This window comes from Cervus elaphus, chromosome 12 (genome assembly GCF_910594005.1).
Source record: "Cervus elaphus chromosome 12, mCerEla1.1, whole genome shotgun sequence".
NCBI lineage: Eukaryota > Metazoa > Chordata > Mammalia > Artiodactyla > Cervidae > Cervus > Cervus elaphus.
Genome location: NC_057826.1, coordinates 60,846,572 through 60,859,669, shown reverse-complemented (window position 1 = coordinate 60,859,669; position 13,098 = coordinate 60,846,572). Strand labels below are relative to the sequence as shown.

At 34.5% G+C, this 13,098-nt stretch overlaps 1 protein-coding gene across 2 annotated transcripts in view; it reads right to left on the bottom strand.

The window, feature by feature from the left end:
• MDGA2 (MAM domain containing glycosylphosphatidylinositol anchor 2) overlaps positions 1-13,098 on the bottom strand; it is an 867,711-nt gene that overhangs the window by 227,274 nt on the left and 627,339 nt on the right. For both annotated transcript variants that reach the window (XM_043920701.1, XM_043920702.1), the window contains exon 7: positions 12,264-12,593. In XM_043920701.1, coding sequence (XP_043776636.1) covers positions 12,264-12,593 — 330 coding nt within the window. The remainder of the gene's footprint in view (positions 1-12,263; positions 12,594-13,098) is intronic.

The window sequence follows — 13,098 nt, the reverse complement described above, 5'->3', positions numbered from 1 at the left end:
ATAACCAGAGTTCATAAATATCCTTAAATTGTGCCACCAAAATCCTAGTTGTAATGATTTACTAAATTTATTTAATCTCTTTCCTAACCTCACTGATAGCTCACAATGAAGGATGAAAAATTAAGACTATGAAAACTAGTGAGGCCCTTTTCACATTAAAATGTAAGCTGATTTAGAGGGAAAGTCCTTTGCACTAATGGTAGTTCTAACTTCTATTTTGGAGTTATTGAAAGAAATAGCCTAGATTTAAGACATTTCAAACTGTAAAATGAAACCTAGACAACACAAACAAATTATATCACTATAACAATTTTCTATGTAATGCCAGAGATGTAGGATTCTAGATTTATTGCTATTATATAAAGTAAAATAGTGATCAAACTGTTAGACTATGGATACTTCTATTTATTTCTCTGTTCTTCAATTGATAATGGTAGCTTGGTAGTATCATTTAAAAATAACATAAAAATCCCAAGTGCTATCATAATTCTATCAGTAGTGACTCTCCCCACACCTCTATCTTCTCTTCTAGTCAAGAGATGCAGAGTGAGTCCTGGTATTGTAGCTTTAATAATATATCCTGATTTACATCCATTTGCTACTATAAATTTGCTGGAGACATTTATTTTTTATCAGTTAATGAATATAATTTTCACAATTCTTTCTTTAACTTGCATAAAGTATTGGTAGTTAAATTTTTAAGTGCAAGTTATGAAACTAACTAATGGTGTTCAGCCCTCTAGATTAGAGGAATTTCTATACAGTCATTTAAAATTTAAATAGCTTCCATGTCCCCATTGCTTGAATTTGTAAACGGATGAATGGTGTAGGAAACATAAATTGGGCATTCATTCCTATTTCTCATTGACTTGTTCTTATCTCATTGTAATCTTGGAATTTCAAAAAGTGTTTAATTCTGCCAAGTGAAGAAAGTCCTCAACACATGGCCCAGTAATTAGACAATAGTTAATTAACCACTGCTAAACTATAAGTTTTAAGGTAGAACGGGTGCTTCCCTTGTGGATCAGCGGAAAAAGAATCTGTCTGCAAAGAAGGAGACACAGCAGACACTGGTTGGATCTCAGGTTTAGGAAGATTCCCTGGAAGAGGCATGACCATGCACTCCAGTATTCTCGCCTGGAAAATTCCATGGACAGAGGAACCTGGTGGCCTATGGTCCATGGGGTCGCAAAGAGTTGGACACAACTGAAGTGAATGAGCATGTACATAAGATAGAACATTTGTTCTTAAATTTGAGGAAAAAAACTGTTGAATATTTTAAGATGATAACTGGAAGAAAGTTGTAAATCTGATGTTATTTTCATCATTAGTTAGATTCAATTTTTTTAGAAAATCCTACTATAAAAACATGACTAATGTTCAATCAACTACTATAGAAAACAGAATTAATTTAATACAGCCAATCTTTGCATTTATGCTCTCCTCCAAGTAAGCAGTATCAATATTGACAAAATTTATGCTTCTCAAAACAACTTTGAACTTCCTGGCAAGGTCAACTAAAAATGTTTCAAATATTCCTTCTCACTTATTTAAATGATCTCACTGAAAACAGAATTAGTGTAATCGTTACTGTCTATAAATCTCTCTTTCTCTCATTCTCTTCCCTATTTTCTCTCCTTTTCTCCCACCTTTCCTCCAATTTCCAATCCTTTCACTTGAAGAAAAATTAGAGCTTGCTTCTATTATCAAAATCTATGCATCAATATTAAATTACTTGAAACAAATATAATCTTTCACATGCCTCTTCATGCTGATGAAAAGATATTGAAGGCACTAAAGCTGTTGTACATAAAGGATGCCACTGGATATTCCTGTCTTTCACACAAACTAAGGCATTTTTTCCCCTTGATTTCCACTGACTATTCTTTTTTTATTTTTCCCCTGAATGGTTTCTGCTTTTTCCACCATATTGTTGGACATTATTTTTGTTTGTTTTGCTTCATATTCTCTTCTTGGATAAGATGATCTACTTCTAAATAATGAAATTGCTTGTGAAGTCCATGTTATACTTCTGAACTTCCTCTCAACTATCAAACCCTACTTTCTAATTGGTCACCAGAAACTTGAGGATGTCTTATCAATCCTTTGGGTACAACTACTCCCAAACCAATTTATCCTCTCAGACTTTTCCTTAAATCCCTCATTCAGACCTAACATCCTTCCCTCAGAATGTGGGATTACCATATGCTGAAATGAAGTTTAACACTTTGGAACCATGAAAAGAATAACATACTTTGGAAGGAATGGAAGAACTCATCTAAGCAAATGGCTTTCAACTATGTGTGCTTACTACTGTGTGCACACATATATGTTTGGGAACTTGAGTCAGAATACTCTGTCCAAATATAATCTTAGACAGAATTTCTATATAAAAAAGAGAGATAGACTTTGTTCTATTTGAAATTAGAAGGTAAATAAAAAGGGTAAAACTCTCAACTGGTTACTACCCTTCCTCCTGCAGTTTAGCAGCCCCCAAGGATAGTTTTTAGAAATATCTAGTTGTCATTGGAACACCATTTAGAAATCAGTTATCCAGCTGATCCTTTTATTCTACCGATGGAAGTTTTGGGGTCTAGCCAGACCCAAGGTCACAATGCTATTAAGTAGTAAATTTGGGCCTGGACCCAAGTCCCAGGCTCTACACACACTAAGCTGCCTGATGTCAGTCAGACATTTCTCAAATTGACTTGAGTGCACTGGTCACCGACCTAACTGCCCTGGAACGAGGTTGTGAGTGTCCCTCAGCATCTCATTTGATTTCTATCAAACTCTTTAGCTGAATAAATTTGCACCCCCAACCACCCACAAATACCACACACATGCTATGATAGGTAGACTTTTTTTTTCCCCATCATATTCTCTGTCTTCCATTCTATTTCTTCAAAGTATCCTAAAGCTGTGGTGAAAAGGAACTGAAGATGTAAAGAGGCTACCTCACTTCTCAGGTATAGTTTGTGAGTGAATCTAATGCTGTTTCTACCAGCTAAGCTTTTTGGCAACCCACTCCAGTGTCCCTGCCTGGAAAACTCCTTGGACAGAAGAGCCTGGTGGGCTACAGTCCATGACATCACAGAGTTGACCATGACTGAGTGACTAAGTACACACACACACACACACACACACACACACACACACATGCATACATACAAGCTTTCTGTATTTTCTCTCACATGACACATCCGTTAAAGAAATGTGTATCTCCAATGCCTTAATTTACTTCCTAAAAAAATTTTCTGCCTCCTCTTTCACATTACTGCTAAATGACTCACTTAATACCTCGCCATGTTGCAAAGGTAGTCTGCACTGCTGGAGAAACAGAGGAAAAGTTTTCTGTCTCCAGTTGATTGAGTGTGAAGCTTCTGAAATGTTTCTTGAATGCTCTTCTAATTCTTCAGCATCCTTCCTCTAATTATCTCATTTTAGAACACTGCAAATTCATCCAGTGAATAAGCCCTCCAAACACCAATCCAATCATGCTGCTACAATGATAAAATTCTGTGGTCATACTTGACTGTGTGAAGGAGATCTAATTACATTCATTTCCTTCAAAGATCTAGTGTCATATTACCCCCATTCTTAATCCAGCTCAGACACCATCTGCTTTATGTAACTCTTGTGGAATAGACTTAATAGTTTCATCCTGTTTCTTCTATATCACTCTAATAATTTATAGAGCAAATGCAAGACTATCTATTAATAAAAATTTTTGTGTTTTTGTGTATAAAACCCTTGAATAAGATCCTATACATCTTTATTTCTTCCTGTATCCCTTTTCCTATAGTGGTTGTTTAACAAATATTTTGGGGGGTTGAAAATGCACTACATTTAATGAATTAATCCCTGAATTGTGGATGACAGCTCTATTTAATTTCCCTTTGCCATATTAGAACACTTGGCATTATTCCTACTTGAATTGTCAGTTAACCTTTGTCTCTCAAAGTTAAATCTTCCTCCACTAAGAATAGATTATCTAAGGCTGAGGGCTTGTGAAATAAAGGTCAGATATACCAAAAGAAAGGAAAACATACCAATAACTTAAGTTGTAAATACTGTGTTCATCTCTTGTCATGGGTTTTCTATTTTTATTAAAAAAAAAATCAGAAGTTTCAGGAAGTTTCTATAAAGTGCTGTCAATTGATTTAACACATCTTTCCACCTTTATTTTGTGCAGTTTTAGCAATTTCTCTCCAAGGTCATTCAGCATATTTTAATGTGGCATTTGCTAAGCCTTCTGGAGGTATCTTTACTCTAAAAATATCCAAGCATGAATTTTTTCTTTGACTGTTTGAATGGCTGATATCAATAGGGAACTGGACTTTAGCTCCAAAGAGTCTTTATCAATGCTACCTGAAGCTAAATGATAGTATCAATAATAATACAAAAATAATAGCTCATGTGGACAACTGACATTTTCTCAAACTTAATTTAGTGTGAGTACACCATTTTTGGACTTCCCTGGCAGCTCAGACAGTAAAGCATCTGCCTACAATGCAGGAGACCTGGATTCAATCCCTGGGTTGGGGATTGGAGTTGGAAAAGGAAATGGCAACCCATTCCAGTATTCTCACCTGGAAAATCCCATGGACGGAGGAGCCTGGTAGGCTACAGTCCATGGGGTCACAAAGAGTCAGACATGACTGAGCAATGTCACTTCACACCATTTTTAGAAAACTGCTGTTTTTCTTTTATTTTAAACATATAATCTGAATAAAAATTGTACTGCTCATTCAAACAGAGTCCAGAAAATTACCCTAACTACTCCCAACACTCCCAGACTGTTGTGTTCATATGTCTCTTACATAGCAAATCTTCACCAGCCACAGAACAATGCAAGACTAATAACATGAGCAGAATAAATAATTCTAAATTATTAAATGAATTTTATATAAAACACATTTAATGGACAGAGTAAAACCTATTTTCTGATAGGCAACATTAAGCATAAAATCTTCTTCTTGGTAAACTTTTATATACCTAAATATGAGTTTTATAACCATGCCTGCCATGTAGGTTGATATTAATTCCACAAATGAATGGAATTAGGTATCTCTATGAGCATGCCACAGACGAATATTTCCTAGGGAATGTTCTGTGTACATGGTCAATAAAAGTAGTATTTCACAGTTCATTTTTTCCTCTGGTAAATTCATTAAGCACTATAGGAATTTGAGGGTCTGAGAACCACAGTAAAGATAATTGCTAGCCACGCTTAGTTCCAGTCCCAGTGCTGTGAACAGGCATTTTCAATGCATATGAAAAGAAAGTGGGGAAGGATATAGAAGAGATAATTCAATGTTTTTAGGGGGACCCTTTATTGACACCCTGATCAAAATACTCACCTTTTTGGCCCTTATCAAGGAGAGATATAATAGCCCTTACAATCAACATAAGACTCAACTGAAAGAGAGGGATTTTCAACACCTAAAGAGTAAATACAATCTGTATGAAACTTTGCCTAAAGTCAATGTGAAAAGCAGCCAATCATCCATTCAGATGTCTCCATAAGCAGGAGAAGCTATAAAGTTCAGAGTATGTTTGATTGTTTTAAAGTTTGTTTGTTTGTTTTTTATTCTTTCCTCAGCCATTCAAAATTAAACATATAGAAATTGATTGAAAAAAAAAAGAGGTGAAGGATTTCACAAACAGAATGGAGGCAGCAGCAGAAAATCTTGCATGCTAGGAATGAGACGAGCAATTGCAAAGTAATCTCAGGAACCCTTGAAAACTGGGCAGCCTAGCAAAGAATGATTCATTTAACAAGGAACCAATAAAATATAGTTGACCTTGAACCATATGGACTCAAACTGCATGGATTATCAATAGACAAGCACTATAGCACTACATGATCATGGGTTGGTTAAATCTGAGGATATGGAACCTCAGATATGAAGGAACCTCAAATATGGAGGACCCTACTACAACATTATACTCTGTTTTCCCACAGCTCAGAAGTCAGCATCCTTAGCCTCCATGTTGTTCAAGGGTCAACTGCCTACACAGACATGAGAAATAAGGAATAACCAAGATTTTTGCCTCAATCATTAGAAAATATATTACTGTTTATATACACAAATAAATTATACATAGATTTAACTTAATTTCATAGTAAGTTCACAGAGCTCAGCTTTGTTATGATTTTCTTTCTTAATGAACAGGGCTTCAGAAGTCTAGGTTTGAGGTTAGCACACTATGGCCTATGGGCAAAATGTGGTCCACTACTTGTTTTTCGAAATAAGGTTTCATTAGAAAAGAGTAGTACCCAATCATTTTATTGCCGTGGCAGCTTTCCTATGGTATTAGCAGAGTAGAATAGTTGCAACAGAAACCACGTAGCCTGCAAAACTGAAAATATTTACTATCAGACTCTACAGAAAAAGATTGCTGACCTCTGTTCTCCATTAGTTATCTCCATCTGGAGGTCATGGGTTGAAACTCACAGTTTTAGAGTCAAGGAAGAAAATGATTTCTGTGTCCAGTAATTTAGGAACCAATTACATAACTTCTTGGCTACATGGAAGCTTCCTCTGGTCAAATCATTGTCAGCTCTTACATGTGTTAGTCTTACTTATGACTTCCTCTTATAAAAAGTGATCTGTCACTCACTATTGTCATTCTCTAAAATTTTAGTTCTAATAAGCACAATTTCATGAGTCTCTACACCTCTATAACTTGAAAAGGGCAAAGAAGCAAACCAATAAGATAATCATTTGTCTTTTGCTCTCATGCTCATTAACTATTCTTAATAGTTGTGTACCATAGTTCTATATTATCAAGAACTTTCGTTTCAGAGATGGGAATACTTGCACAGACACTTAACTATCATAATAATAGTATCTAGTCAGGTAGTTGGGAGCAAAGAGAAAATTTCAAACTAATTTTGTCCCCTTCTCTGTGCACCTATATTTATATTGCTAGCTCCTCTAAATCTTGCTCCATTTTCGGCTTTTTAAAATGCTCCTCTACTTTAACAGAGGAGAAAAAAAATCATCAAATTTGTATCGAGTCTTCTGTCATATTTGCCCACCAGATGTCTCATCACGGAATTCCACAGATCACCAGGCTCACTGTTTGTATTTTCTAGGCATAATGCAGGCTTCAAAGTTTAGTATAAACCTACAAGTTTTCAGGTCATGCAAAGGAACACATGCAAGCTCAGAAGCACCAAAGGACTTGATGCAGAACAATACTACAGGAAGCAATGGAACGCTATTCAGCAAGCCCTCTTAAAATTGAAAATCTATAACATTTATACTTACATAAATGTATAACAGATAAGTGATAATATTTTGAGGATTACTTTAACTGTTGCCAAAATTTTAGGCTAAAATTTATGTGCATTTTCCAGCAAGTATGTGAAGGATTTTCATTTTATAATTTTTAATTGCTACAATTAACATTTCAGTATATTCATTTTTTTAATTAAGAACTTGCCAGCGATTACTAAATGTTTTTTAAAACTTATTTGTAGTCTGAAAGTGAAAGTGAAGTCACTCAGTCGTGTCCGACTCTTTGAGACCCCATGGACTGTAGCCTACCAGGATCCTCAGTCCATGAGATTTTCCAGGCAAGAATACTGGAGTAGGTTGCCATTTCCTTCTCCAGGGGATCTTCCCGACCCAGGGATCAAACTCAGGTCTCCCGCCTTGTAGGCAGACGCTTTACCGTCTGAGCTACCAGGGAAGCCCATATTTGTAGTCTAGACACATAAAATATACTTCATTAAAGATAACAATAAAATAAACCAATAAAACTTGTTTATATTAGTATCAGCTGATATTAATTCTACATAAAAAGCAATAATCACATAGTATTTCTGGGACTTCCTTCATCCTGTATATTCTGCCAAATGTATTCTCACTTCACCGCCACTGTCACAGTGCTACTTCCATCAAGATTTAACTCAAATATTGTTTTTCTGTGGAATTTTCCTGGGCCAACATTTTGTCAATGTTGACAAAAACATTCACAATTCCTACAGAACTCTAATCAAACTTTAAGTACAGTATCTATTCTACTATATCTTGTGCCTAGTTTTTAAATCATCTGACAGCTAAATAATTTGACAACTTAGACTGTAAGCTCCCAATGGGCAAGGCCCATTATCTGTCACCATAAGACATAGAGCCAGCCACACAGAGCAGTAACACAGTAGAAGAATCTGCAAGGAACATGAATTCTAAAGTGACAGAACAACAAACACTCACAATAAAACAATTTGCATGTTTGTAGGACCAGGAGGAAAAAATATTTCTAATAAGGAATTAAAGTAAAAAGAAGACATAATCTATTATCACATATATTATAATTCTCATTGTTCAATCAGATGCAGGAGGCAAACTCTGAAACACACGGAGCCTCTCTCTTTAAAGTTTTTTTTAGTCAAATCATTGTCTTTTAAAAATATTAATGATTCTGTAAACTAGGATTTACCTTCCTGAGATGTTTTATATTTCAATATTAAAGTCCTCAAAAGCAGATCTAGAAATGCAGTTCTGTCATTTAAAGAAACAGTTTTCAATCTATTAGGCAGAAATGTCTTAATGGTACCTCACTCTCAACTTAATGAATTTCACATATGTATCTTGAAACACGGTAACAACTAAGATTCTGTATGGAAAACAGAATGTATTCTGTATGTATAAGATTCTGTATGGAAAACAAAGGTTCAGATTTTTCTAAATTTAAATTTCATCCTAAATTTGTTTACATTTACCATATACACAGTTTAACAAGAAACAACAATTATAAATTCCCTAAACTAGCAATAATTAACAAAATCCAAAATGCAAAACGACCTCACATATGTACTTACATCTAAACAGTAGTCTCCTTTTCTTTGACTTCACTCACCCAATTTGTGGGAATTTCTTCTGAATTCTATATGGTTCATAGAATTAATATAGTTCAGGATTTTCCTGCAGGCTATCAATTCATTTCAGTTCAGTCACTCAGTCATGTCCGACTCTTTGCAACCCCATGGACTGAAGCACGCCAGGCTTCCCTGCCCATCACTTACTCCTGGAGCTTGCCCAAACTCATGTCCATCAAGTCGGTGATGCCATTCATCACAGCATTCTGCATGCTATAGCTTGTTCAAACTCTATTTCCCAGTAATATCTCTATATTTCATATCAAAGCACTCTTTAAGTATTTTCCCTACTTTGCAGGGATAAATACAATATTTATTGATACCAACTGAATCACACAATCTCTGGTCTACAGATCTTTATGTTGCACTCTGGTATTCTACTGTACTGTAAGCAAAATGAAACATCAAATCCAGTTTCAGCATGAAAACAGAATATGTAATCTCCTTCAGTGACTTATCCTTTAAACACCATCTTCTGTGGATCTCTATCAAAATACAATTCCCTGCACAGATTGCCCTGCAAGCATGTCACCTGTGCAGCCAAGTTTAGAAAGGCCTCCTCACTTGGTTTAATGCTTTGATACTGCCATCAAGAAATTCTTATCAAGTTCTGAACAAGGGACACGCCTTAACAATTTTTCACTGGACAAATTATGGAGCCAGTCCTGTCCCTGAGAGTCATAGCACATTAAATCATAGTATAAATTGGTCTTTAGAATGACTTTTCTTAAAGTCAGTAAAGAACTATATGATCAGGAATTATGATCTATATGAACTATATGATCAGAACTATATGATCAGGCACCAAATGTCTACCTTGGGAAGGTAATAATAGGAGGAGGAAAGCAAACCTAAAGGGAAAGCTACACGCACAAATTAGTTTATTGTTTTGATTTAATAATTATTTATTATCTTCTTAGTGCCATGTAATGTTCCAAAGGCTGAGATCATAACAATGAACAATACGGACAAGTTCCCAGACTTCATGGAGTTTCCACTCAAGTGAGGGGACAGACAACCGGGTCTGTCTGTGGTGGGTAGGGCAGAAAAGGGAAATGTTTTGGTAAACGATTTAACATATCTCCTTTAGAGATATCCTATGACATCCCTTATATGTGGAATCTAAAAAGAAGTGATACATATGAACTTCCTTACAAAACAGAGACAGACTTAGAAAACGAACTTATGGTTGCCAGGGGAGGGGAAGGGACAGTTAGGGATTTGGGGAAGGTCATTTGGGGAAGTTACACACTGCTATATTAAAAATGGATAACCAGCAAGGAGCTATTGAACACTATTCAATGTTATGTTCCAACCTGGATGGGAGGGGACTTTAGGGGAGAATTGATACATATATATGTATGACTGAGACCCTTCACTATTCATCTGAAATTACCACAACATTGTTAATTGGCTATACTTCAATAGAAAATAAAATGTTTAAAACAAACAAACAAAAATATACCTCCTTTATTTTGGGTATTATCACCTTCGGTGACCAGACAAAATGATAATGGCTAAAAAAACTTTATTACAACTACATTTTTATTACTAACAGGTAATTTTGAGTGTTTTCTACTTCTCTGATCGTCTTTTAGCATTTTCCTGGAAAAATTTTTGGAAATTTCATAAATTAATGCTGGTCATTTATAATACATAGTTTCAAATAGGCAATATTATTAGGTTATATAAAAATGAGTGTTAGGACTCATTTGGTGAATAATTATATAATGCCCCTGTCTCCTCTCCATTTTCTCCTCCCTCTTCTCTCTATATATACAATTTAGTTGTATACAGACTGTGCTCTGTTTGGACAAGAACACTGATTCTTTGCATATGAGTTTGTGTCACCAGTTCCAAAAAAGAAACAAGCAAAAACTAGGCAAACAAACAAAGCAATGGTCATGATTGAATATAGACCACTTGAAAACTGTCTCTCATAAATAAGGACAAATTCCACAGATCTCATAATTGTTGTTACTCTTATAGGAATTATCATATATCGGGTGTCCCCTATCATGTTGATGTAGGCATTCAATGACTATTTGCTGATTGAATACATACATAAATGAATGATGACTGAGTATATCAACAGATTTCCTTATATACCCTAAAATTAGTCCATCTCCTAGAGATAGCACTAATTTTGAATAAAGTAGTTATTGTTGTGGTTTTTGTTTGTTTGTTACCTAGTAAAGAACATCTTTCCAAACACAAGTACCATCCATCACCCTAGAATGGAATATTCCTTAGAAAAGATCTAGAATGACGAAAAGCAAGCACATTTGGTCACCCTGAAGTATGGACTATATCCCTTAAGAAGTAAAGTAAATTCAGTGTGTATTGCAATTTGGAATCACGAAAAGACACAAAATCACAAGTCCATCTGTTAACACACAACAATCAAAATACTGCCTGACTGGAAAGAAGACGTTGACTATTTTAATTCCTTCAAAACAGAGTATGTTTGCAATCTACATTTGTGCTCTTTGTTTTCAACACATATTACTCACCCTCGGATTATATGAAAATTCTAAATTAAAACTCAATCTAGTAACAAGCTGTCAAAACAAATAAAGCTACACTGGAGTTCTCCAAATGCATACTCATTGCAGTTCATAAAATTGCAGGGCTTCAAAACATCCTAAGAATTAAGCTAATATGTCCTCCATACCAAAGCCCTGCAATTTTCCTCACGTAAGGATGTTCATTTGATTGAGAGAAAATTGATAACATATTTTCGGTCTTAGTAGAAGAAATTTCACTCCAATACATTTTTATATTTAGTCATTCTTATTGTGAAGAGATACTAACATAAGGGTCTACAAACAGTCACATCTGATTACAATTTTAACATGTTTATCTTTTTTATCTTGGTGGAAAATATATTTCTTATATAACTTATATTTTAATACTCAAATTATCTCTTGGTATTTTATTCTTAGGAATAAATAGTTTCTGTTTGTTTCAATTTTATGAACATTATCCCAATTCTTTCAACATTTGGTATTTAACTTTATCAATGAATATAATTATAGACTTTACAAAGAGTTCCTAGTTAATAATTTAAAACCTGGTACCATCTAATCCAGAAGTCTGTATCTATTATAGCCCACACTATTAATTTTATGTGCACTATTTCTGTAAAACCTCATGTAAATCTAAACAAAACTTCATGTAAATCTAAATCTAATCAAATTCAAATTCTCTTAACATGATATTTATTGGGCATTCAGAATGTTAGGATTTTGGTTTCAGGAAACTTTGAAAATAAGAATGTTCTTAGCTTGACTGAAGACTATTTTGTATATTCAACATTAAAAAAAAAGGTTCTCAATGTGAACATCTTTTAAATCATAAATATACTTCTTACCTGTGCTGCTGGATATATTAACATCAATACTGATATCAGATATTCCGCCTCCCTTCAGAGATGCTACACATGTGTATGTCCCAAAATCCGTGAATTTTAAATCAATGATGTCCAAGTTGGTCGTTCCCGGGGAGACATCCGGATCAGTCTGCGTAATAACCATTCGCTCAGAACTTCTTAATGGACGACCATTTTTAAACCAACTAAATGTTAACTCCTCAGAAGGAACAGCTTCTACTTGGCAAGATATTTTCACCTCACGCCCAATCTGGATGTTGTCATCTTTGTGATAAGGATCTGGTGTGATCCAAAATCGTCCTTTTTTTAATGCTAAAACATAAAAATTCCATAAGTAATTAGTGTTAGTTTCATAATGTTAGGGATTAATTCACTATATATAGGTAGTCATCTCTGGTCTGAAATAAAGTAAAACAAAATAAAATAAAATGTATATATGTTTCTTCAATTTCCAAGTAGTGTGCATATTAATAAAACTCTTTTAGGTAATTTAGAAACAATCTAAATAACTAAATTACTTACAGACTCTAAAATGGATTTTTATAAATTGGACAATACTTTCCAGTAATATAAAAATGCTTTAAATCTATATATGATACTTAAAGATTGTTGCCTTTGAATTTTGAACAAATGATGAAATATGTTAAAGTTATTTAGGTATTAGAATTAAAAATAATTATCTGGATCATTAAGCCCAATTTCTTACCTATGTCATACCTAATATGGCACCATTTTTCAAATAACTCAAATACTGTGAAAATTTCATAATAAAGAAAATTTTGAAGTTCTGTTCACATGCTGACCAAAACTAGTTTGG